The sequence below is a fragment of the Lissotriton helveticus genome, chromosome 8, assembly GCF_964261635.1.
Source record: "Lissotriton helveticus chromosome 8, aLisHel1.1, whole genome shotgun sequence".
Lineage (NCBI taxonomy): Eukaryota > Metazoa > Chordata > Amphibia > Caudata > Salamandridae > Lissotriton > Lissotriton helveticus.
Window position 1 is genome coordinate 912,530,911 of NC_136069.1, and position 27,272 is coordinate 912,558,182.

The 27,272-nt window shown below is 47.6% G+C and overlaps 1 protein-coding gene across 1 annotated transcript in view; it reads left to right on the top strand.

The window, feature by feature from the left end:
* The window catches only part of DCBLD2 (discoidin, CUB and LCCL domain containing 2), a 526,471-nt gene that overhangs the window by 367,295 nt on the left and 131,904 nt on the right, over window positions 1–27,272 (top strand). The window contains exon 10 of the mRNA XM_078657730.1: window positions 428–575. Coding sequence (XP_078513856.1) covers window positions 428–575 — 148 coding nt within the window. The remainder of the gene's footprint in view (window positions 1–427; window positions 576–27,272) is intronic.

A 27,272-nucleotide genomic window follows, 5' to 3' on the forward strand; every position in this document is an offset into this window, starting at 1 on the left:
TACTTTGGTAACATTGGCTTACAGTCAAGATGAAGGTTTAGAAATTAGAATGGTGGCTTTGTTCCAAGCTGTCAGACCTGCTTTTGTAGCTTGTTTAGTTGTATGCCACTTCTGTTCGCTTACCTCTCCACTTGATAAGGGATATTCTGTGAGTTTATCACGAATAAGGATGATCATGCTGTAGACGAATTGTCATGTCTATAACTGGCTGGTTTCCCATAGTCTTTCAACCCTTAAGTAACAAAAAAAAAAAAAAGTTTCAAAAAACTCAACGAATGTTTAATTTTTGAAACCGGGGTTTTGCATGCCATAGATAAAAGTATGGTAAAGTCAACACTAAATTGAGAATACTATGAGAATCCTATTTGTGTATGTGTAATGGGGGTGCTAAAGTTTAGGCATTTGTAATTTGTTATGTTTTTCCTAGTTATTTCAGGGCAACACCAATTACTATCAAGAAGTACGCAATAATTTTATTCCACCCATTACGGCACGGTTTGTGAGAATTAATCCGTTGATGTGGCACCAGAAAATCGCTATGAAGGTGGAACTTCTGGGGTGCCAATACAACAAAGGTCAGTATCCGCATTTACTGTAAGCTATGCCAGTTGTGAAAGGAGCTAATATTTCTTTATAGCCATGCAAAGTTTACAGCACTTGAAAGTAGTGTTACAAAAACGAAATTGCATCATAATGCACACGGTAATGTTTGTGGAACGGTGCAGAATTTAAGCTATCGGCAATTGTAACTTAAGTGTGTGTTGGAATCCTCAGTATTAAGGTATTTGACACTGGCTTGCATACCTGGCGGTAGATGTACTTCATGTGGTTATTTTTGAGGGTTAAGAAAAACCAAAGGAAATGATGGACGGAGCGTTGACAATACAAGCACTCACCCCCAGTCAACTGATCTGGGTTTAATCCATCACGTTCTTTAGCCCACTCTGCCACCCCAGTTCAGACATGGCCATATGCAAATCAGTCTGACCCTGTGCCTCATGGGAACAGTCCAGCCCGAACTGCCAAGCCATGGCTTCCTTGGACCGGAAACCAGCTACCGAGGACCGGTTTCTGGCATTTCAGCCGTCTTCAGCCCGGCTTGCTTGAATCCAGTGGCAAAGTGACAAGGGACTCACGTCTGAGCATACCCTGCCAACTTATGGCGAACAAAGAAAAACCAAAGGAAATGATGGACGGAGCGTTGACAATACAAGCACTCACCCCCAGTCAACTGATCTGGGTTTAATCCATCACGTTCTTTAGCCCACTCTGCCACCCCAGTTCAGACATGGCCATATGCAAATCAGTCTGACCCTGTGCCTCATGGGAACAGTCCAGCCCGAACTGCCAAGCCATGGCTTCCTTGGACCGGAAACCAGCTACCGAGGACCGGTTTCTGGCATTTCAGCCGTCTTCAGCCCGGCTTGCTTGAATCCAGTGGCAAAGTGACAAGGGACTCACGTCTGAGCATACCCTGCCAACTTATGGCGAACAAAGAAAAACCAAAGGAAATGATGGACGGAGCGTTGGCAATACAAGCACTCACCCCCAGTCAACTGATCTGGGTTTAATCCATCACCGTTCTTTAGCCCACTCTGCCACCCCAGTTCAGACATGGCCAAATGCAAATCAGTCTGACCCTGTGCCTCATGGGAACAGTCCAGCCCGAACTGCCAAGCCATGCCTTCCCTGGACCGGAAACAAGCTACCGAGGACCGGTTTCTGGCATTTCAGCCGTCTTCAGCCCGGCTTGCTTGAATCCAGTGGCAAAGTGACAAGGGACTCACGTCTGAGCATACCTTGCCAACTTATGGCGAACAAAGAAAAACCAAAGGAAATGATGGACGGAGCGTTGGCAATACAAGCACTCACCCCCAGTCAACTGATCTGGGTTTAATCCATCACCGTTCTTTAGCCCACTCTGCCACCCCAGTTCAGACATGGCCAAATGCAAATCAGTCTGACCCTGTGCCTCATGGGAACAGTACAGCCCGAACTGCCAAGCCATGCCTTCCCTGGACCGGAAACAAGCTACCCGGCACCGGTTTCTGGCATTTCAGCCGTCTTCAGCCCGGCTTGCTTGAATCCAGTGGCAAAGTGAGCAAGGGACTCACGTCTGAGCATACCCTGCCAACTTATGGCGATCAAAGAGAAACCATCACCACCCCCTTTTGTACCATTTTTGAGGGTTGGCATCATTTAAAAAAAAATTGGATCTACGTAGATTATGCTGTTGCATCTTCTCCTTTCTTACCCTAATAAGACGTTTGCTAATGCATTTTCTTTGTTTCCTGGATAGGAAAAAACTTATAATGGTCGGTAAATATTCACAAATGTATCATTTTGTGGATGCTCACCTACCTCGTAAGGGTGTGCCTCCTAAAAACCCCGATTTTACCAGATGTCCTCCTGCCTTTAAAAACATTGGTAGACTTTCCATAATGCAACCTGCTAGGGAAAGTTCCACATCTGAGTCTGTCAGCAACTGGAAAGAGCTCACCCCTTTAAATCACTATCTTTGTACACCTAAGTGGAACCTAATGTAACTCGTGTGAAGACCATTTGTAGATCAGTCCTTAATTCCTGTATTAGCAATGCATACCAGAAGTTAGAATGAAAGGAACACAATTTTAGGTTTTTCAGTAATACACTTGCTGGTTAAAAAAAATGAGGACATCATACCTCCTTTAGATACATTGGTTCTAGGTCATCATACAGCGTAGAGTACTAAAATGTGATCATTTACATACTTGTCATCCCCACCTTCCTCTGACAATCCCTGTGAAACCAAGCATACTGTCTGGTTCTAAATATTCATCCAGAGGAAGAACTCTTTGTTGCACTGGGCTCAAATTGAACCAGTTTGAACATGACACGTTTTAACCGGTCCAGAGGGCTCCACTTGAGCAATAACAGTGACCTGAAAACATAGCCATAGGAAAGCCTTCACTGGTGTCTGCGTGCTCATCCCCTGTATCCTGTGCTTTCTGCTTTGCCTGCTTGGAACCACAAACACACAATTTCCTCAACTTATAGCTGTTTCCAGCTTAAAAGGCAAATACATTTCACCGTGATTCGGTCCCACCCAAAAGATTTGGTACAAAATGTGAACTTTATTAGAGTCACACAGATCTTGAAAATCTGGGCAGTTTTGGCGTCAAATAGAGCGTCAGCTTACACTACCTCAATGAATCCCAAAACACTGAGAAAAGGAAGATGAAAAAGTACTTCTGATGGATGGCAAGTGAAGGTGCAAGACACCAAAGTGGGCAGAGGATTTGATATTTTGATAAATTGTCTCCGCTTCATCAAAACAGGACAAATTCTAGCCTGCCTTAATTGTGCATGCCCATTCTTTCACAGTAAGATTTGGGTAGAGGCTCAAGTAGTAGAATAGTTTTTTTTTTTTTTGGCAAGCCTTCATGCTGGTTTAAATACAGTACGCTAGTTTCATTGAACATTTTGGTATTTTCATCATAACCCAAACAGCATTTTTTTAATTTTAATTGTGTAATGATGTGGAAGTGACAGGCTCAAGAGAGGTCCAAAGAGCACTATTACTGTATTGTATTTATTGAGTGAGAGGAGAAACTTATTGATGATGGTGATCATCTTAATAGATCAGAGATGGATTGCAACTCTAGTTTGGTGTTTGCAATGGGAGTGAGCTAGCAAATATTACAGATAATTGCTAAGTCATAACTTTATTTCAGACTGTGGAAAGAGATTTGAATGAAGGGTGAGAGAGTAGATACTTAGGAACACGATGGAATAAGCCGAGCAGCAAGGAGACCACAGGCAGAGAATCTGACCACATAACAATGTTGCTATCATAAATATCACACAGAGGGCATGTCTAGCTGTTGGATGGTCCCACAATAAGCTGGATCTAGTTAAGATGTGTAGATTGGAAATTAGGCTATGAAAAAAAGTGATCATCTATAATCTGTGTGACAGTCACCAAATGCCACCACCTGTGATCAGATGAGCCCACCTAGGCAGCACCATAATGCCCAGAGAAAATGCAAATAGTTTCTGATAGAGACTTCTAGCTGTAGATTCCTCACCTTTTGAATATTACCCAGGTGTCAGATTGGATCCGGAAACTTTTCCATAGTGTTTCTGCATGCCGGAAGGTGCCACTGCTTGGTTCCGTGCTGACATGTTCTGCTCCGAACATGACGAATGGGGTCTATATAGTTGTCACTTTCATACACTGACTTCAGTTCCTTTCTTTCTGCCCCTCAAGATTCCGATCTCAAGCTTCTCTCGTCTGTCAGAGACTTTTTTTGCTAAAAATTTTCTACAGTGCGTAAGTATTGTCACCCCCTAAGACGACTGGTTTTAAATCCTGTAAAGATTGTCGCAAACGGATGTCTGTGACAGATCCCCACCAGGTTTGCCTTTGGTTAGAAGGGTCGAGCCACAACTGTAAGACCTGTAAAGACTGTGTCTTGATAAACCTGAAGGCCAACGAGGAACACGAGGGGAAACGCTTTGTCACCAAGAAAAGAAAGAAGCAAGGCTCCCGCTCCAAGGCCGATTTCATTTGCGGAGTCAACGGGGCTGCTCTAGAGGATCCTTTTCAACATGATTCAAGTGCTCCGGGAAGCATGGAAAACACTAGTATTCGATGAAGAATTAAGGTCCTTCACACCATTCCCAACATTCTTTACACTCACATTTTGGAGTGGACTCCGATAAACAATTGTGACCAGAATGTTAAGTTCGCTTAGCCCTATGCCAATGAAAATGGGTATGAGGAATTGTAGGAAGCTAGTGAACTAGATACTTCCCTGGAGATAGCCCTTTTCTCTCCGCCTAACCTGGCCACAGTGGAATCTCCCTTCTATGCCATGGTTATGTGGAGGGCAGCCAAGGTCCTTGACCTCCACCTCTCCACCATGGAGGAGAAAACAAATGTTTGACCGAAGTCCTGCAGCCTGGCCAGATTGCTTCTGAGTCTCCTCTCCCTTTTTATGAGGTCCTGATGGATACCCTCAAAGGGGCTTGGGCTAAGCCTTGTACAGGCTCTCCAGTTAACCAGCTAATTGCCAGACGCCATCGTCCTGCTCCAGTCTACGTGGCCTTTTTGTCCCAGCACCTCTCCCCGGTGATTCTTATGGGACAAGTTTCCACTAGCCCGGACCAACTCCAACAATTTCCCTATCACTTCCCCCTAATCGGGAATCAAAAAGAATGAAGACTTTTGAAAAACACCTATGCACCTCAGCCAGTTTGACCCTGCAGTCAATTACCGCCTCCAATTTTCTGGGTTGCTTTACTCATGCTCTTTGAGACTCACTGGTGCAAGGCCTCCCAGGTCCACAGAAGTCATTTGACCTGTTCTCTTACAGGCGAATTAGGGTGGCCATATTGCAGCCAAGTTCACAATTTGTTGTGGCTTAGACATCTGATTCTGTTGGGCAGGCTATATGCTTCAATGTTGCCATTCGTCGCCATGCATGACTGCGATCGACTGGCTTCTCTGGCGACATCCAGTCCTCCCTGATGGACATGCTATTTGATTACCTGCTTGTTCGGAGACCAGGCTCAATCTGCCCTTGAGGAGAGTAGGGCTACTGCTCGTTAGAGAAGCCTTTCTACCCACCCTCACCAACAATTCCAGAGGTGCTTTCATGGCTTCTGACAAGGTATTCCTTACCACCAGCCTGTCCCTCCCCAGCATTTCTGAGGGATAGGCTGTGGTGCGGCGCTGCCATGCAGCCAAGGTTGGCGTGTCGCGTGGGCAGTCCACCACCCTCCAAAACCCCACTTGCCACACCTTTTCAGTGTACCCTTCCAGGGTCAGTGCCACCCAGTGGGGGGTATAATCCATGGATTGTATCCAGGTTGGCAAGCGATCAAGTTGGGCAGGTGGGTCTTACAGATCATTTGCAGAGGTTATATCTTACCCTTCCTTTCTTCCCTGCTGCACCTCCCACCATCAACCCAGCGGTTGACGGAAGGCCATCTCTCCATTTTATGGCAGAACGTGCGAGCCCTTTTGACTAAAGTGGCTTTCAAGAGGGTGCCAGTGTTAGAAGTAGGGTGTGTTTGTTATTCCACTAAAGATTCTGGTGCCTATGAAGCACAGAGTTCTTAGACCTATTCTAGATCAGCGCTCTCCCAAATTATTTCTCCGAAAGGAGAAGTTTAAAATGCTCACCATGGCCCAGGCTTTGGCTGTTCTCTTCCTGGAGGGTGGAGTGAGACCTGCAGGATGCCTATCTCCATATTTCCGTCCTGCCAGGCCATCTGCGCTACCAGCGGTTTGTGGTGGGAGAGAAACGTTTTCAGTTCTTTGTGCTCCCATTTAGTCTCACCAGCGCACCTCTGGTATTTACTGACGGGATGGTGGTGGTGGTGGCAACAGCAAACCTTCGGAGGCCAGGGGTGCCATTCTCCTCCTGCCTCGGCGACTGGCTATTGCAGGTAGGCTCGCCCCAGGCAGCCACCAGCCACCTCCAGACTATGTCAAACCTCCTGTTATCTTTGGATTTGCTGTCAATGTGCCAAAGTCACACCTGACTCCTCAGACCTCCACTTCATCTAAGCCATTCTGGACATAGTTCGGTTTTGTGCTTTCCCCCCCAGGAAGGAGAGTCCAGGACATTCAGGCTATGTTCCTGATTTTTAAACCTTGGTCCAGGATTTCAGTGAGATCGACTTGGAGACTGCTAGTACTGATGGCCTCCTTCATACTGCTGGTCGAGGGTGCCAGGTGGCATATGTGGGCTCTGCAGTTGGATCTGAAGTCCCAGTGGGCCCAAAATCAAGGGGACCTCTCCGACAACATTCAGATTTTGGAAGAGACTGTTAAAGATCTGCAGAGGTGGCTACTGGACTGCGATTGGGTCAGCAGCAGACCGCTCTCCCTTTCCCACCAGAGCTGACAGTTGTGACCAATGCATCACTTCTGGGTTGTGGAGGCCACCTGGGAAAGGTGGAGTCCCAACTCCATATCATCATTCTGGAGAGGACGGCTATCCACTTGGCACTGTAATCCTTCTACATGCCCAATAAGGGGAGGCTGATACAGGTGCTTATAGACAAGACCATCGCCATGTGGTACTGCACCAAATAGGGTGGGGTTGTTTTGCGGACTCTGCGCAAGGAGTCCTTGCACCTCTGGAAATGGCGGCATCAGTAAGGAATAGTCCTGGTAGTGAATTTTCTGGCAGGCTCCCTGACTGCCAGGGCAGATTAACTCTCCTATTGGCACCTAGCAGATCGAGAGTGGCAGTCCCTTCCACGAAAGGGAAGACCTGTGGCTCAATCTATTCTCTTTTGTCCGTTGGAGTTTCCACGGAGTCCCTCGCTCAGACACATTCCACCCTTAAGTGGACCTCAGGACTCCTGCGTGCCTTTCTACCGATGCCACTCCTGCTCTGAGTTTTCAAGAAGATCAGGACTCACCGGGTCCAAGTCATTCTAATGGCTCCGTATTGGACACAGAGAGTATGGTATACAAAACGATTGGGTATGAGCATCAGTCCCCCTGTCAGGATGTCCTTTCAAGAGGACCTGCTGTCACAGAAACGGGGCAAGGTTCTGCACCCAGCCCTACATAACCTCTGCCTTCTTGTGTTGAGATTGACCGACGACAGCAGAAAAACTTTCTAGTTCACCAGAGGTGGTTAATGACATTTTGGCAGCAAGGGGGGTACTTTGTCGTTAGGACAAATTTGTGGTTTGGCGCAGCACTCGCAAGGTTGACCACCTCCAGGCAGAAATTTCTTATGTTTTATTATTCTGTCTCTCGCCCGGCAAGGCCTTGTTCTGGGCACAGTTAAGGTTGGTCTTTCGGCCCTCTCGCCTTCTTATGGTTGCCTGATCAGCCCTGTTTGGTTAAGTCAGCAGTTGTGATGTACTTTTTGAGATGGCTACAACACATTTCCCCCTTCTCCGCTGTGATGCCTTCAATCTGGTCCTTACTTATTTAATGTGTCCTCAGTTTGAGTTGCTTTACAGCTGTCCTTTGTGCCTTCTCACCATTAAAACTGTTCCTGATTGCCATCATCTCTGCACAGTGTGTGTGAGTGAGCTTCAGGCTCTCTGTGTTCATCCACTGTACACCACTTTCTTCCCTGACAAGCTGGTTCTGTGAACTAGAGCCTCTTTTCTACTGAAAGTTGTGAGGCCATTCCACATTGGTCAAACCATCATTTTTCCAGCATTATATGCTCTACCTCACCCCTTTAAGAAGGAGAGACTCAATTGTTTGGATCAAAGTAGAGCTCTCCGTTTCTACATCGATCGTACCATCCGGTGGATGATCAGCTCGGTGGGGTTCGCTGGAGCGGAAAAAGGCAAGGCTGTGCAGAAGCGTACTATCTCCTACTGGATTGTGCTCTGCATTAAATTTTGTAACACATTGGCATAGAAGCCGCCTCCAGAAGGATTGCAAGCCCACTCCATGTGGGCCAAAGCTTCCTTACTGTTTTAGTACGCGGAGTCCCTGTTCTAGACAACTGCCAGGCAGCTATGTGGACGTTCCTCCATATGTTTACGAAACACTATTGTTTGGACATCCTATTACGCAGAGAAGGGCACCTTGCATGATTGGTTCTGCAGGACTTTCTGGTTTGAACTGATTCACAGCCCACCTCCCATAGTTGCTGCTTTGGTATCTATTCAGAAGGTGATGGATCTACACCTATAAGTCTCTATCAGAAGAACAAGTTACTTACCTTTGACGCTCTTTCTGGTAGAGACTCCAACTAGTCGCCCCTCCCATCCTCCCTGTTCTGTGATGAATCTGCGCACTGGTCTTTCAGTTAGCTTTTGGTGCTCTGCTTATGGGGGTGTGGACAGTCTCAAAAGTCCCTGCGTCTGCACAAGGGATTGGCACCTATATAGGCCCTGCATGTCGCTTTTGGAGTGAGACGACGTCGGTGCGGAGCTGCTCGGCACCACCTTTTAAAAAAAAAAATATATATATATTTTCAAAAACCTTTATTACCATGTACACAAAGAACACAGCTTTGGAGCCTACAACCCGAAGGCCGGCAGCAAGTAATTGCTGAGTGTATGATGATGTTCACAGCACCACCTTTTGGTGCACAGAAGTACTATAGAAAAGTTTCTGGATCCAGTCTGACGCCTGGGGAATATTCAAAAGGTAAGGAATCTGCAGCTACACAGAGTCTCTACAAGAGAGTTACTGAAAGTAAGAAACCTTTTCATTTCTAATAGTGGCAGGATAATAATCTAACATCCGAGTCACAGTGAAAGAAGCATTGGCATAGCCAATAGGTCTTGCTTTTGGCACCTTATAAGTGTTTAGCCATGTATAAGCTCTAGAAATAGTATTCATTCATTCATGAATTAATTCACCCGTTCATTCCAAACACAGACATCGATATGGTGATTGCAAATCGGGAGAACCAGCTAGAACTGGAGAGATTACAATAGCTACAAAAAATGCCTGTAACGGTACATGTGAGGTGTCAGTAGGACAGGCACAAAGGCTCCACTGCTAAAACAGTTTATAATAGTAAACTGGGGGGTAGTATGGTGAACGGCTTATGTGAGTCTTTGACGACAGATGTTCTTCTCCAGGCTCGCTGGTGTATGTTTATATTGCAGACTTCTTGACTGGAAGACGTGGACAAAACTGGACCATGATTGCATAGTGAATACCTCAAACTTTGTTGAGAGTTACCAAGGAAACGTCTCATCTGAAAGAGAAAGTTTGTCCCCAGCTGCTCAGCATTTATTCACTATACACAGCCATCTAAATGCTCACTGTCTGAACAGTGACTCAAAACAATAGGGTCTTGACAATGACAGTTTCTCGAATTAAACACATAAATGGCATGGCACATAGATGGCATAAAACAGCTCATATCCATGATATTGGTTACTCTATCTTAGAACTGCAGTTATCTGTACTTTTAACATCTTGAGTGTACTTGAAGGCCCCCACACTTGGGCCGTGCACAATCAGGTTTAACAGCAGCTGCGGACTAGCCATGATTTATTATCAACGACAAGCATCTGTGAGCACTTCTCTCTTGTGCTTATCTAGTAATACGTTGTTTGCATTTACGCAGACGCCAGCATCAACTATAACGTTGTGGCTTCTGTTTGATACTTCACAGAGAACATCTCTTGACCAGTTTCATAGCCTACAATGTATTAATAAATACACAATTCTCACGAAAGGCAACGGACTGGGACTTTAAAATGTGTTAATGCTTTTAGTTTTACCTTGAATTCAATACTTGAACCTCACTGCAGCCAACTGTGTGAATGGTGAGTTCATCTAAGGCTTCTGAGTTAAAGTATTGAGGACAGGGCTTGTTATAATAAGGTCTGGAATGCATCCGTCGGCCCAAGATCTGATAGCCTTTATTCAGAAATTGAAGCCATTTTGCAGAGTGTACCAGGGGAATAACACCATATAACGGATGAAGGGAACACACGACGAATGCAGCGTTGTGTACCTAAAGTAAAATGTTTCTGGACTTACACAAAATGAGGTTAGATACGGTGTTAATACAGTCTCATATCCACCAACTCCATGCTGTATTTAACTTATGAGATTATCTGAAAAGAAAACTAAGGCAGGCTGACATCAGGGGAGACTAAAAAAAACAACACAGTTTGAGGGTGTTCTCACAGGTCAAACTATTAACCCTAGCAGAATAATACAGATTAATAGTGAAGCGGGCCGGAGGCTCCAATTAGGACTAGTTTTAATCAATGGATGTTCATAGTCCGGTCTAAAAACATTTTCGAAATGATGCAATTATATTGGATCCACGTTTACTTTCAGCTGACACATTCCATAAATGAAACTGCTTTTTCCAAGATCTCCTCATCACTGACAAATCTTAAAGTTCACATCACTCAAGCCATCTATCAGCATAAGGCAGACTTTCATCTAGTAAGCAGCTGTGAGAAGTTAGTGCCGGACATCTTCTTCTCTCTTAAGCTGTAGGGTGCTTTAAGCATGGGTGCAGCGCTTCTCCCTTTAACCTGGCATTGTAGCGCTTTATCCATCACCAGGTTGTGTATGATTGGATGCAGTGCTGACCTAGTAGAGGGGCAGCCGGTGAGCAGAGATGGGTGGAGTGCCCAGTTAGGTAACAGTTGCTGCAATAGGTTTACAGGGACGCGGCAGTGAGTGGCACAGATGACCTGCCCAAGTGACTGCGGTTGGGCGCACCTGCAACGCTCACCGAGGCCCTCTCACTGTTCCCAGACACTGCAAGCCCCACTGTAATGTATCCTGCAGCCTGGCTGCCTAGAGCTGATAATCCATGCACTCTGTCACTGCCCTGCTGTTTACCCGACCCTTCTCAGTGCAAGGCAGAGAGATAACTCATGTCCATGCCATCTGTCCAAGAGGCTGCTGGAGCCCCGGCCCGTGGATTCCGGGCCTGTTTGCAGTGCCATTACCGACCTGGCGGTGCCACAGGGACTCACCCTGCTGGGATGCATACACAACTTCAAGTGCCAGGGGCTCTGTGCGCTTCAGGAAGTGAAAAGGAGCAGGGCCCGTTACATCTCCATGGGGAAGGGGGGGAGGGGGGGTGTCCACAGCAGATCGTCACACTGGCACAACACACTCTGAACCCATCTGTAATGGGGAACAAAACAACAACACCTAGATGGAAACAGTGAGCCTCTGCTGCTGACATGTGCCGCCCAGCTCCAGGCGCCCAGATCAAACCACTGATGGGCCAACTGAACCTTAAAACCTTCAGAGATCAATACATTCACAATCATTTCTCAGAAACAGCAAAACTGTGGTCTTAAGCGTCAAATAGTAACAAGAACTCTAAACAGTTTGTTTTACAGTAAGTTTATTATAATTCCAAAGCTGGGCACGTACCTTGTGACTGCTTATAATTATCCAACAAGTGGTATTTTCGTGTGCCTGGGTAGTAGTCATCTTTAATAATCACTCATTGCTCCCTATTAATTCCATCCGGGCTCCCCCAAATACAGGCACGTGATTTACAAAAGGTCAGGGAGTTTAAAACACACTGCCTGACAGCTCGCAGCTATGCTATGCACATGTAATGAGAGCAGCGAAAGCTTGCGCCTCGCACAGCAGCAGGGGGCCTGCGCGATTCCCTTGCGGAAGGGTGCGACCATATGGCGTCACGCGCTCCCGCAAGCAAATCGCCAAATGTGCACGCGTTGCCATTGAAGGCAATGGAACGCGTGCACGTTTTTAGGGCAAAAGCTGCATCGATTGCTAAAGGTCTTTTTCAACAGCACATGCGCGCCGATAGGCGAGACCTAAAAAGGAAAAAAGTCTGCAAATAGTTTAAGGTGTAATACTGAACATGAGATGGGAAAATACAACATACCTACCAGTAGTAAACCAAGACTTAGGAGATACTGTAACTGTTTCTTGTTAGTCATAGGTGAGAAAAGCTCATGACATAGTCGTTTTTCGGTGTTTTCTGCAGCGTGAAACAGAGGCTTCATTATGAGAATATGTTAAGCTGACTACTTGGGTTCTTTTACAGAGCTCCAAAGTGAAGGTTACCAATTCATCCTTTTTAAACCCACCACCTGATTATATCACAGGTATCTTGATGGTGCTATGTGACTCTATTTCTCATGTAACACTTGGTTTAGAAATAATGTCAGTAGGCAAGATTGAAATATATATATATATATTTTGCAGAAATATAAATAGAAATATAAATAGAACAGACGTGCTTTAACACATTTCCCTGGTTAAAATGATGAATATTAGTCTGTATGAGTGTCTTGCAAAACGTGCACTAAAATCATGATTTCCCCCCTTTAAGTAATGGTGGAATTATCATGGTAAGTTCTTTAAAATTAATTGGGAGACTGTTAACATAAACAATATTAAAGAGAATCATCATTTGTGTTCCAAGTGCTTGACCTCCAAAGATACTTTGTGAGCTGTATACAACCATCAGCTAAGTTTTATTTGGAGAGTTAAATCAATTTAGTGACAGGTTAACGCATGCCCATAAGGAAGGTGGGTGCCTCTCAACTTGTGATTCTTTTTCTGTACAACCAAGCTGAAAAGAATGCACCTTTTCCTGGTCTTCTATCTCAAATACTGAAATGATCTTGCTGCAATATGCTCTCTCCACATCCATTTGATGATATTAAATTTGCAGGCCTATAAGTATTTAAATAAGGATGACAAAACACTGGTGCCATTCAGATTCAACAGGTGAGTCATCACAATATTCTTAAAAACACCTAACACTGTCCTGAATTGTATTCTGTGCTAAAAAGAAATGACATTCAGAAACCACTAAAGAAAGTGTTGGGGAATTGTTGACCCATTATGCGGTATTCTCTGTACAGTAAATGCAGTCAGAATAAATAATGCCTTCTTGTGTTATTTTATGAAGAAGTGAAGTGCTTTCTGCGAAAAATCCATTTGAACTGACTGCATTACATCAGCCTTTACTTGGTAGGATATTTGCAGCATGGTATGATTCAAGCAAATGAATGGCTTTTATTGTCTTTTTAGGCAATACTTCAGAAACTGTTTTAATGGTAATGTAACCTATTCAGTGCCAAGTAGAACACCAATGTGTATTCCCATTTGATACATTTGTCATGGGCAAGGTGTTATAATTTATTGCCAAAGTAAATTCTGCTGGCAGACTTAAATAACTTTTTTTGTGGTTATTATTAGCTACATTTTATGTCTGAAAGAATTGTGCTAACATTAAAGAGAGAAACATACCTGCTGTAAATGCAAAGGCAGTATCTTGTGTTATGGTTATGGCATTGTCTGGAATGAATCACGGATAATAGTCTAGGATATTTGAAGGAATTGTGAATATTGTTAGAGACTAACCACAGATTCCTTACCTTGGAATAATCCCCAGGCATCAGACTGGATCTGGAAACCGGTAGGTGGAGTTGCGCGGCACCGTGTGGTGTAGTTTGCACCCAAAGTGATGTGTGCAATGCCTATTTGGCACCACCCATGCTCGCTGACGTCAGTTCTCTTCACGCCAGTCAGGACATATTCGGAGACGGCCTACCCGCAGTCTCTCTTTGACATTTTCTCAACCCTTTTGTCGAAGATTTTGAGACTTTGTCTCCTGATGTAGCAGGGTGTCTGCAAGGAATGCTGGTTTCCAGCCCTGTGGTGGCTTTCACTGGCAGATTTTGGTGATGGATCCCCCGCAACCATGACGCCAAGGCTTGCGTTGACTGTCATACCATGCACCACCAAGCCTTAAGAATCAGTTTCACAAGCTCCTTGCTGCTTGACCACGGTCCATCAAGCTCCTTGCCGCTGGACATGCAATATCGCGACGGTCTCGATCATGGTGAAGAGGAAGGTCTATGGATCGTTTGCTGAGCCACTCCAAGCGCTTGTCAAAGTCTTCTGGGCAAGTCTCTCAAACTGAAGAAGAGTAAGATGTCGAAGAGGTCTTCGACTGCGCCCTGTTCATTGGAGTCATCCAGACAAGGGAGCTTTGGCATTCAAGGCCTTGCTCTGTAGTTGAGCCTGGTCCTGGGCTCTCTGCGCCTCCCTAAGTTTCCAGGATCCAGAGCGACCCCCGCCCAACTTCGCGAATTCTGGGATGCCATGCACCTCCTATTTAGATGGCCTGTCACCGCTGGAGTGCCTTTGGGTTGCGCAGGCACAGAAGGGGCCCCCATTAGTCTTCCGCTGGTGGGTTTGCCACTGATGGCAGTTGGGACCCTTGGACTTATAGATGGACACGGAGCCACGTCAACCTTACCAATGTCTGCTCCACTGCTGATGTCCTTGGCACCCACCAGCGGTATAGTCCTGATACTCATTTCTGACTCCATCCCTGAGCAGGATGGGTGTTGTCCAAAGCTGACTATGACGCTGACTGGGGATAGACCATCCAGGCTGGAGCCTGAACCCTATTCCTTTGGGCTAGGACTTAGGGATGATTGGTAGGGACTACTGGACCCTAATGAATACCAGCCCCTAGATGTTCCTGGTCTCTGTCAGGCAGCCAAACACTACTGCCTGGGCAGTCAGATTTGTTGGGATGGGCACTTTGCCCGTTCGGTCCTGCTGGCCTTTCTAGTCTAAATCGGGTATGCAGACCCACCTCTGGGAAGGTATTGCTTGAGTATCTATTCTTTAGGTATGGTGTCTGCGGGTAGAAGTTTCCTTCAGATCAACAAGTTATTTACCTTCGGTAAAGCCTTATCTGGTAGAGACTATGTAGACACAGATTACACTCTGACCCATCCATCCTATCCACTGTGCGCACAGATTTTTAGGTGCAGGGCTGTTCTTTTTTTCAGGGTCCTAGTTTCATACACCAGTGGTCCATGTTCTTTGTGGCTCCATGCTCCTGGCGTGGATAGTCCCACAAAGAAAGCAACCAGTGTGCTATGGTGGCACATATATATGATCATGCATGTCACTTCTGGTGCTGCTGCTGCCATGTGGAGCTGAACAGCGCCACCTGCCGACGTGCAAGGGTACTGCTCACGAAAAATATCTGGATAAAGTTTGGTGCCTGGGGATTAATCTAAGGTAAGAAATCTGTGGCTAGATATAGTTTCTACCAGATCAGGCATTACCAAAGGTAAGTAACTTGTTCATCGCATAAATCCCTCTTCTGCTGCGTCCATAACTCGCCATTCTGGTTTAGAGCCCAGAAAATGAAGAGGAAGTTTCCTATGAGATATGTTATTTGTTTACTCTTGCTGGGAAGTTGATGATTGGGTCCTTAAAGGATTCTGATCTTACTGCCCCTTGGTCCTACTTGAATTGCATAATGGAAAGCGAGAATGGTACACTGGTATAACTTGGGGCTCATGTCCTTAATTTGAACATCATGTGACCATGGGAGTTTCTGCTTCTAAAGGCACTATTTATAAAGCACACAATCTCTTGAGCATCTTATGCTATACACGCATATATGAGAAATGTTTTACTGTGACATGTTTTTACCGCTTGGATTGAGAAAGTACACTTGGAGAAACTAAATATGCAGTCTTGTGGGATAGTCACCATGGAAATATCAAGAGAGAGAAAACAAGTTGTTAATGTTTCTAAAAAATATATATCATAGGGTATTTCATGTTGCAAATTACAGCATAAGGAATGTTGGGCTTTTAGCACACATCATAAAGGCCCCTTCACTTCTCCTGCAGTCTCACAGACCAGAAAGTCCATGCCAATGGATAGTTATGAAAGACTTGATGGACTTTGGAGTTAAGGTCTACTCTTTCACCCGTGTTTGTATTGTCAACGCTCCGTCCATCATCACCTTTGGTTTTTCTTTGTTCGCCATAAGTTGGCAGGGTATGCTCAGACGTGAGTCCCTTGCTCACTTTGCCACTGGAGTCAAGCAAGCCCGGCTGAAGACGGCTGTAATGCCAGAAACCGGTCCTGGGAAGCTTGATTCCGGTCCAGGGAAGACATGGCTTGGCAGTTCGGGCTGGACTGTTCCCATGAGGCACAGGGTCAGACTGATTTGCATATGGCCATGTCTGAACTGAGGTGGCGGAGTGAGCTAAAGAACGGTGATGGATTAAACGCAGATCAGTTGACTCTGGGTGAGTGTTTGTATTGTCAACGCTCCGTCCATCATCACCTTTGGTTTTTCTTTGTTCGCCCTAAGTTGGCAGGGTATGCTCAGACGTGAGTCCCTTGCTCACTTTGCCACTGGAGTCAAGCAAGCCCGGCTGAAGACGGCTGTAATGCCAGAAACCGGTCCTGGGAAGCTTGATTCCGGTCCAGGGAAGACATGGCTTGGCAGTTCGGGCTGGACTGTTCCCATGAGGCACAGGGTCAGACTGATTTGCATATGGCCATGTCTGAACTGGGGTGGCGGAATGAGCTAAAGAACGGTGATGGATTAAACCCAGATCAGTTGACTGGGGGTGAGTGTTTGTATTGTCAATGCTCCGTCCATCATCACCTTTGGTTTTGCTTTACTCGTTCACCCTCACCACAGATGATAACACGCTGTAGGTTTCAGTGTGCTTAACACTTACTGCTAACAAATGGCATGATTTGGAGGTCAGGCCTTTGAATCCCGGCAAGGTAGTCTTCAATTCTTCCATGGGCAAGAAGTTGAGTACTGTACATTAGGAAATTGTATTTTCTTTGATTCATGGCACTTAAAAATTGCAGAAAGTGGATGTTTTACAGCGGTGTGAAACAGTAGTGTGATCATCGCTAGGAAAGATTATAGCAATAATTTCTTCTGATACTGTTTGTGCAACAGCATCACATTCTTGCTGTTAGTTCAGTCTGCAAAGTAGCTGAATCATTTGCTTCAAACTATGGGTGGTCATACCTGGAGGATCGCTGTAGAAGCAACCACAGTGACAGCTAATGATTGAGAGGTGGAGAGTTGCAAGTGTAGTCTTCGCTTGCCTAAAAATATTTAGCCCACATGTGTAGAAAAGCTTGGTCAGCATGCATTTCTGCCTTTCAGTCTCTGGTGTAACCCTTTGAATACAAGGGTATTTGATATGTCAGATGGAAAGTGCAGGTTACGAGTGCATGAAAAATACCAATGTTTATGTATTTCGAATTGCAAAGCGGAGGTGATTTCCACATGGCATCTTGGTAAACGTTTTACAGTTTACTTCCATCCTACTGCCCTGAACTGACTATCTTTTACGAGCAAAAAACAAGGTATGAACCCATGTGTGGTACTTTGTTATTTTATTGCTTACATCAGTTGAGCTTCACGTTGACCTTTGGGTTTAGTGTCCTAGACAATGTGTTAAATTCTGTATCTTGCAACCTTTGTAAGTCTTTGATCTTTTCTGCTTAGGAAGTAAACATGCACAAGCAATATTTTTTTGGGGTGCTCAGACTTATAAAATAAAATATTTAATTTTTTATTTGAATGGGAATTATCTGTAGAATGGAATATGCCATGCTGCTGAGCCTAAGTCGGACCAGGTTGTGGAATTATGCAGGCTGCCTGTGCATCAAACATTCAGCTTTCCTGTATGAAAACAGCACAAGCCTGTGGATACCATGCATAAATAGTGTGGTGATCTTGTTTGCTTAAGTAAAGCTTCTCGGGGCGCCAGATGTTTCCGTTCCTGAAGTGTAGGGTGGGAGTGGGGATGGGGGGGGGGGGGGGGGCCGGGACCGTTGTCCCGAGTTTTTTCCTCAATTTTGTGGTTTTTGTTTTTTAATTCTGTCACACCAGCATTCACGAAGCACCCTGGCATACACCCGATAAGACAAACGGACCGGATCTCCCCTTTTAGACTTGTAGTCCCACTGTCAAGCCAAACACCATGTCTGACACACCATTAATAAATGCCCCCTCTACGCATCATGTCCTGGAATGTTAATGGCCTCCTGGACCGCTTTAAACGCATGGCTGTCCTCAGATACGCGCAGCGCCTAGGGGCGGACATCTTACTCTTACAAGAAACCCATCTGCCGTGTAATCCCTGCCCCTTCTTAACACGTATGGCTATGACCGAGTGTGGCATTCAGGGTTTACGCGGGTATCCTGAGGGATGGTGAAACGCTCCCTCCCCCTGGTGACTGTCCAGACGACTCTTGATGCCCAGGGCACTTTCGTGGCCCTTAGTGGCACATTAAACGGCAACCCGCTTAACCTGGTGTCGCTTCACTCTCCCCCCTCGATGCTGACGATGACCCTAGCTAAGTCTGTTGACCTCCTGACGTCTCTGCACCCCGGTCACACATTCCTTGGCGGCGACTGTAATGCGGTCTCATCACCTGACCTCGACACAACTGGCCTCCAGTCCCCTGGTAGAATCGCACAAGCCAAACAGCTGAGGTCTTGGTCCGCATCACTGGGTTTATGTGGCGCCTGGCGAGTATGGCACCATTGCTCTAAACAATTCACACACACACCTCAGCGGCGCACCACACACAGGCACGCATTGACGCCATCTTCGTTCCTTCGACAGACTGTCTTCTGATTCAGGACGTCTTGCTTCTTCCGAGAGTTCTCTGACTATTCACCAGTGATGATCATTACAGGTAGCCCCGACCTCTGTCCGGCAAACTTGGAAGCTAAATGCCTTGTTTCTTCAGGACAAAGATTTCAGGAAGGTGGTGAGGCGGGAACTAAAACAGTACTTTCTCTCCAATGAGGGATCCGTGTCCTCCCCAGGCACCCTATGGGAGGGGGGTTGCCAAGGGCCAACTTAAGCTCCAGCGACAAACCCAATTGGAACAGATTACTTCGCGGGAGGCACAGGCTCTGCGCCTTGAACGTGCCTCGGCTCGATCCCCAGATGATTCTGACACGAGACTTCTGACCTGGCTCCGGTCAGAGATCAAGAACCTGTCGCCGGACGAGGCCAAACTCCTTTGGCGCTCCTCCGTGACCAGGGTATATGGATGGGGCGATAAGAATGGCTCGCTACTTCAACGCCTTGCTACGTACCCAAGGCTGAACCGCATAATTCCTGAAATAGCTGCACCAGATGGTTCACTGTGACTTGTCTCAATGGAGATGGCGCAGGCCTTTGCTACCTACTACGACCGGCTGTACGAGGCCAGAGCCCCAACTCTGTCCCTGTGGACCTGATGGATGTGGAGGGTGGCCGCCTTCCGTGTGTAGACGCCGCCACTTAAGCCGATCTGGACCGCCCCATCACCCGTGAGAAAATTGGAGAAGCAATCGCTCTCGTTTATTTCCAGCAAGACACCGGGCCTAGATGGTCTTCCTCAAGAATACTATGCTCACTACCGGGATGTTCTCATCCCTCACCTTGCTGAGTTGTTTCGCGAAGCTGTGGAGAAAGGCTCCTTCCCTCTGGAGACGGATATAGCCACCATTGTGGGCCTTCCGAAATCCCAGCCCCCCTCACCACGGTGCACAGATTATCGCCCCATCTCCCTCATCACCACAGAGGTCAAGTTGTTCGCCACCATCCTTGTTCAGCGACTCATACCCCACCTGTCCACGTTGGCCCACCCCGACCAATGTGGGTTTATGCCCTCTTGCAGCACTCAACACTGTCTTCGCAGACTGCACTCCGCCTTGGCCCATCGCCACCTCCTCACCCCGTACCTGGCGCTTCTCCTAGTAGACTTTGAGAAGGCCTTCGATTCAGTGGACTTGGGCTTCCTTCTAGATGTTCTTGACATGATGGGACTCGGTCCCCACTTCCGGGCCATGGTCAAGGTTCTGTACGCCCACCCGAGGGCTCGTGTTCTGGTAAACGAAGTCCTGTCGGAGCCCTTCTTGGACTGTAGGGGAACAAGGCAGGGTTGTCCCTTTTCCCCCTTGCTTTGGTGATGGAGCCTTTGCGACCGGATGCGGGGATGGGAATGGCCCAGCGCTGAACCGGTTAAAATTGCCCTCTACGCGGACGATGTCCTCATCTATTTGGCCGATCCCGCTGGTCTGGCCCACACTGTCTTCGCATCTTGCAATCCTTCGAACAGGCTTCGGGCCTCTGTGTGAGTCAGTCCTGGTTCCCCTCCACCTCTCCCGTGAATGCTTTGGCTGGCAATCCGAAATACCCCTACGTCGTCAATCCTTCAGATACCTGGGCATCTGGGTGACCTTGATGCCCGAGCTCAGCTGGGCCCTCAATGTCACTCCACTTGTGAGGCGAGCCAAGGTAGACCTCCAGCGGTGGCAGTCGTTGTCCCTCAACCCCATGGGGATGGTGACCCTTTTTAAGATGATGGTGCATCCCCGCTTCCTTTACATGCTTCAGAACACCCCCCATGTGCTTTCCCAGGGCCTGGTTCCGCAAGCTCGATGGCTTAGCCAACAAGTTCTTGTGGGGGAAAGGTAGGTCCAGGCTGGTCCTCAGTACTTACAGGATCCCCTCGTTCGATGGGGGTTTGGGGAGGACTCCCCTTTATCTATACTATTTAGCCACGTGACTTCTCTCCATACAGGACTGGTTCAACTGGGGGTGGTCCGACCCGGCTTATAGGCTCGAACTGGGGAAGCTGGGCCTCGCCAGAATCCAATCCTTTCTATATAGGTCCCCGATTCCTTCCCGTCTTCCGGAGGTGACGCCTCGGTGTTACTGGCCTGGCGGGCAGCACTGCGGCACACCAAATGGACACACACACTGACCCAATGTACACCCCTGTGGCACGGGAGCTGGCTCAAAGAAGTGACCTGGCTTCGGGGCTTTGGAGCTTGGGACCTCATAGGTATCGGGCAACTGGGCGACGTGTGGGTGGGGGATCACATGCGCTCCTTCGACAATCTCCAAACCAGATACTCGCTGCACCACTCGCAATTCTTTAGATACCTCCAACTACGGCATGCCCTGCACTTACACCTCACAACAGGTACACGGTTACCGGATCATAGCCCGCCTGAAGCCCAGTTTATGTTTGGGGATCTGGGGAAAGGTGGCATTTCCCACATTTACCGTGCACTTTTACAACACCCCGACTTTCCTGGACCGACTGCGGGGCCCCTTGGAAGAGGAAGATTGGCGTGACGCCCTTATGGCTCCCAGAACAGTCACCACCTCCGCCAGACTGCTCTTGGTGCAGCTCTCCTACTTACATGCTGCATACCTCACCCTGGTACGCCCCGGTACGCCTTCATCGGGCGGGGTTTAGTCCGTCTTCAGCCGGTACCAGGTGTGGTCATGACCCCGCTAAATTCCTTCACATGGTTTGGGACTGCCCCCTCCTTGCGGTATTTTGGTGGGGCATCGAAGAAGATCTCATAAGGTTCTAGGGTGGGGGGTTCCCCATGACCCTAAGGACACGATCCTGGGCATAACTGATGGGCTGGACGGGTCACGCAGCGAAAAATAGTTTTTCAGTACAGCTATGGTGGTAGCTAAGAGAGACATTACGGTCTCCTGGAGATGCCCTGAACCCCCCCCCCCCCCCCCCCCCCGTGTGGGGGGTGTTGGCGGACTGAGGTGGATTGGTGCGCCACACAGGAGAAAGTTATGTATGTGGCACGTGGATGTCCTAAGAAATATTGCAGAATTAGGGGGAAGTGGTGGGGGGGGTGTAGTCTTGAAGGGATTGATTGTTTCAATCTCATTTTTGCTTTATTATTGTCTGTACATTGGGTAACGAGGACTTGTGTATGTAATCCTAGACTATTGTGATATGGTGCAGAATGGCTGGGGCATTCCTTTTGTAAACTAAATAAAAATTTGTTTATCAAAAAAAATTATAATAAAGCTTCTCCAAAAGGTCCTATTTAAGCTCCCTTCTGTCCTGCTGTTGAGTCCTTCACTTGGTTTGGCTAAAGGCTGAAAGGTCACTGATGTACTCACTTTGAGTGACATTTATTATTAGACACCAAAAAGACCTATTGTTTTGAGATTTGTTTCTAAATCAAAGAATGTGTTTCTTAAAGTTATATTCAGTTACCTTTGTTAGCATTTTGTTCCCCCCAGTAGCCTGGACACTGAACAGAGCTCAGATGCTTAGGTTCTACTGAGAGAACCGCATGTTATGCCCAAGTGTTTAAAAAAGGGTACTCCTAGTGTGAAGGTGGAAAGTCCAGATTCTGTCTGCGATGGTACTACCCTGTTTGTACACCTTCACCCTTTACTTGTTAAGTGTGCCTAGGCTCCTGCTACGAAATGCAGATATGTTGTGCCTGAGCCACGTATTGCTCTACAGGGCAACATGTCTGAATACGTACTCATGATTGGCCGTATGATGTTGCTTTCACAATGCTGAATCAGGATATCCGGTATGCTTGCGGAGAAACTAGGGCTGCTTAGCGGAAGTTGGGCCTGAAAAGTAATGGTTTGCATCACATCTGAAGATGGTTATGCCGAACTAGACTTAAACCAACACTTCACTTCTTTAAAGAAGCTGAATTCTTTACTTGACAAAATCTGTGATCTTACCCAGGGGGTGTGTTTATTTTGAGCTCTGTCTACAAATTCTGGTTGGGATGGGGTGCAACTGTGCTCTTCCTTTATGTGGTTTCTATACACACATGCTTAGAATAGTCCCTTGAAGTTGTACTTCCTGCTTTGGATCTCAATATTCCCCTCTATTACAGTGTTTAATGTGTTAGAGGAGATAACTCTGGTAATCAAATCCAATATCCGTGTACAGTAGATACAGAAACTGACTAGTGGGCTGTTAATGTGGAGGGTGCAAGTGAATTGGCTAGATTGTTGTATGAAGAGAGAACATATTCAAGTTTGCTGTCAAATATCTTAGTAGCCTATGAACAGTTCTCCAGAGACCCAGAACATTGGATGCACTTAGCTTAGCCATTTCATATGCCAATGCCTGGAAGGCTCTCTTCAAACGTGGCCCCTTTCTCACCATGCCACTGGACTCCCTGCTGATGAAGGAGTCACAATCGAGGAGGAAACAGTCTTAGGTTGCTTGTGTTGCATTTCAAGGAGGATCTGGCAGTTTGGGCTGGACTGTTCCTGTTTGGAGTAGGTTCAAGACTGGTTTACACATAACAGGGGCCAAACTGAGGTAGCAGGTTGTGGGCAGAAGGTCAAGGAGTTTGAATGGTACCCCGAACAATTGCCAGTCATTAGACTTATTGCAAGCATTCCTCCCATCACCTTTTGTTTGTTTGGCATATCCAGTCATTAACAGCTCCTAACTCGGTAACAGGATAACAATTCAGTCACACCACTTTCAAGCCTGCCCTCAAATTGAGATTTCATGCATTTATTCATAACCACCTAAGGAATGCCATTATCCCACAATACAGTTTTCATAATTGAATTACTGAGTGGAAAGAAGTCCTCCGTGATTTGGTAGGGGTAGTTCTGTTGCTTATTTAAGAACCAGGTGAGGAATATAATTTGTATTATGGCTACACATCCCAGCAAGGATAGCAGAGTGGAGACCAGTATGTCAAGTTACCTTGCTCATCGTTCAACAGGGAACCATATTTCCCTGCTAAGTTCGGTCTCATTCATATAGACAAACACCCCCCCCCCCTTTTTTTAGTTGTTATTGTTAATTCTGATGCCCAATGCATCTATGCCACATCTCCACCCATTGGGTATATTACTGATTTGCTCTTGTTGACTTTGAAAGTCAGGAATTCACCGAATGCTTAGAATAGTTGTAGTGCATGAAAGCCTGACCATTTAGAGTTCTAGAGAGAAGTAGAACTTTCACGTAAAGCAACACTCTAGCTTCCACCTCCTTTATCCAATCAAATACCTGCAATAGGGAATGTAAACCCATTCCACTAAAATCACTATAGCGAAGACAAGGAAGTGGGGACAGTGGACACCCCTTCTGGTAGCCTCCCTTTTCATTATAGAAGGGTGTTAATGTTCTTTGCTTAACCCAACCTCGTGCTGTAAGTTGTTTATAAAGGAGTCCAATGTAGCAAGGAAATTATGGGCCAAACTCAATCTTGATAAGAATGGCAAATGGAACCCTTCAGTTAGCAGACTCAAAAGCCTTTTCAAAATCTGTTGAGAGTAGGCCTAAATAGTTGTCAAATTAATGAACCAGAAGCAGCACATCCTGGAACCTATGAATGTTATGCCTCTTGGATCTATTTGACCTAAAACAGTTTTGGCTCTTCCGCTAATGGTTGAGATTGAGTGTCCTGATACACCCCACAGACCAGTTTGGAGTTGTTTTTACAATCCCATTTACCTCTAACACCTAAAGCCCTCTTCCCCATTAGGCTCTAAGACTGTTGATGTTAACCCGAAGGCTTCCCTTGTGGGAACCTCAGCTTGAACACTTAATGATTGATTGGTAGCCACAATTACTCCATCACTCTTGGGTCAGAGCAAGGTGTTGATGAGGGTGTGGATGGGAGGTTCATCATTAGTGCCCCTTTTACACAGCTGAGAGACCGTAGTCACTGGTACATTGAGATGTTCTGATTTAAAGTGTTTTTCATGTACTGGGCTATCTGTGGTGGATCACCCATGCTGAACTATTGAATATCCTTTTAATCATTTTTCTTTAATCGTTCTCTGTGGAGATTCTCCCTGGGATGGTATCAGCCAAGCACCCTGGGGGCACCTGGCCCTTTTGTGTCCATTGACCTGATCCTTCTGTTCAGCTCACTCCTACATCAGCTCTGGGGTATCAAGAAACATTTTTGTACGTTTGTACGGAATATTACTTTTTGCTTCACAGGATAAAGGAGCACATTATTTATTTGATTTAATTTTCATACTTTATACTGCAACAGGGGTAGTAAACAGTACTAGGGAGGGAGTGTGGAATTCCTATAGCCCAACGTCCAGGACATATTCTTTGGGGTTAAGGACAATGAGTTTTCATGTTCATTTTGTTCTTTGGACTAGTAGGCCCAACCCCCTGCAGCACAAACCCTTTCTTTGCCAGTTTACACTACTACATTATCTGAAAGAGACGCGTTAGTGATAGATTCCTTACCTTAGAATATCCCCAGGCGTCAGACTGGATCCGGAAATTTTTCGCGTAGCAGTACCCTTGCGCGTCGGTAGGCGTCGTCTGCGGCTCCGCGTCCGTCGTCGGCATCGTGGGCGCCGTGATGACGTCGTCAGAGTACTTAGCCGCCGCCTCCGCGTGCTGACGTCAGTTCTTCTTTTTTCCGCGCCAGCAGCGCAGATCCGGAAAAAGTGGTACCTTAGTCACTTTTTGACTAAACTTTTTTTTTTTTTTATCTTTTGATCATCCTTTTTCGAAGTCTTCGACTCCGAACTGTGCCAGTAGGGATGCCAGGTTTCAAGCCCTGTGAGGATTGCGACCGACTGATGTTGGTCACCGATCCTCACCGTCGGTGTCTCCACTGCCTCGGCGTCGATCACGACGACAAGACCTGCTCCGACTGTCGGGCCCTGACTTCGAAAGCTAGGCGGGAGCGGTCCCGTAAGCGGCTCAAACTCTGGCAGTCGGCCCCGTGCCGAGAACGGTCCCGGTCCGGACGGAGGTCGAGGGACCGGTCGCGGGAGAGGAGCCATCGGAGCTCCGGGAGTCGACATCACTCCTCCGGGTCGAAGTCGTCAGGTAAGCACAAGAAGTCGAAGAGACGTCATCGCTCTTCCGACTCCCCCCCCCGACGCTCGCGCGACGCGGCCGGGGGTTCTAGTGACACCGCCCACGCGGCTCCGTCGGAGTCGCATGCGCCGCGCCCGGCTTCATACCCTCCAGTCCCTGGGCCTAACGCGGCGCCGGAGGAGATCGAGCAGTTCCTCATGGCCATGAGGTCCCTCTCTCCTCCGACGGGCTCCGCAGCGCCTTCGGGTCCAGCGGACCCGTCTGGGGGGCCTAGAGGGTCGGGGGCTTCGGTCCCGACGCCGTCGGGTGCTTCGGCTCCAGCGCCTTCGGGCCCGATCCGGTTCCGGATCCAGGTCGCCGCAGGTGGACTTAACGACCTCCCCGGTGCCGAACCCTTAGGTGTCACCCCCGGCGCCGCCTCAATGCCTCCCTCGACCCGGTTCCGGCGCCGCTGGGCGCCGCTTCAGACGCCGTTCGGAGAGTTTACATTCCATGAACCGGCCCCATCATTTTCTAACCCTGAGTACCAGGAGATGGGTGATGAGGAGTATTGGGAGGAGTCTGAGGACCCTCTGACACGTGTCAGTCCCAGGAGGACTGGACAGGTGACCTGGGGGATGCCAGTGGTCTGGACACTTCGCCGGACACTGGGTTTGTCTCACCTCCTACCGTGTCTACGGAGGAGGGGGCAACCTATAGTGTGGTTGATGAGGGCGGCCAAGGCCTTGGGCCTTGGGCCTTGATCTCCGCGTCGCGGCCGTGAGGACTAACCTCCTCACTGAGGTCCTTAAGCCGCAGTCATGCTCAGCCGAGCCTCTGCTGCCGTTTAACGAGGCCTTGACCGACGTTCTTTTGGGCACTTGGTCCAAGCCCGCTACAGGTTCGCCTGTAGATAGGAACGTGGCCAGACGCCACCGCCCGGCCCCGGGCGACCCTTGTTTCCTGTGCACCCACCCCACCCCTGAGAGCCTGGTGATCCAGGCCTCAAATTCCCAGACCGCATTCCCGTCGGCGCCGCCTGACAGGGAATCCAAGAGGTAAGAGCAATACGGCAAGAAGGTATTCTCCTCCCTGAGTCTGGGACTGCGGTCTTCCAACACCGCATGCCTCTTGGGCCGTTACACCCACTCTCTGTGGGACACGGTCGCGGACGTGCTGCCAGAATGCCCGTTGGAGGTATGGGCTAAACTCGGCCAAGCCCTTGTGGAAGGCCGAGATGCGGCATGTTATTCGATCCGGTGTGGACTGGATACCACCGACTCTCTGGGCAGAGCGATGGCACCGACGGTGGCGATTCGTCGGCACGCCTGGTTGAGGTCCGCCAACTTTTCAGCTGATGTCCAGAATACACTCATGGACATGCCGTTTGATGGCCGTTGCCTTTTTGGCGACAAGGCAGACC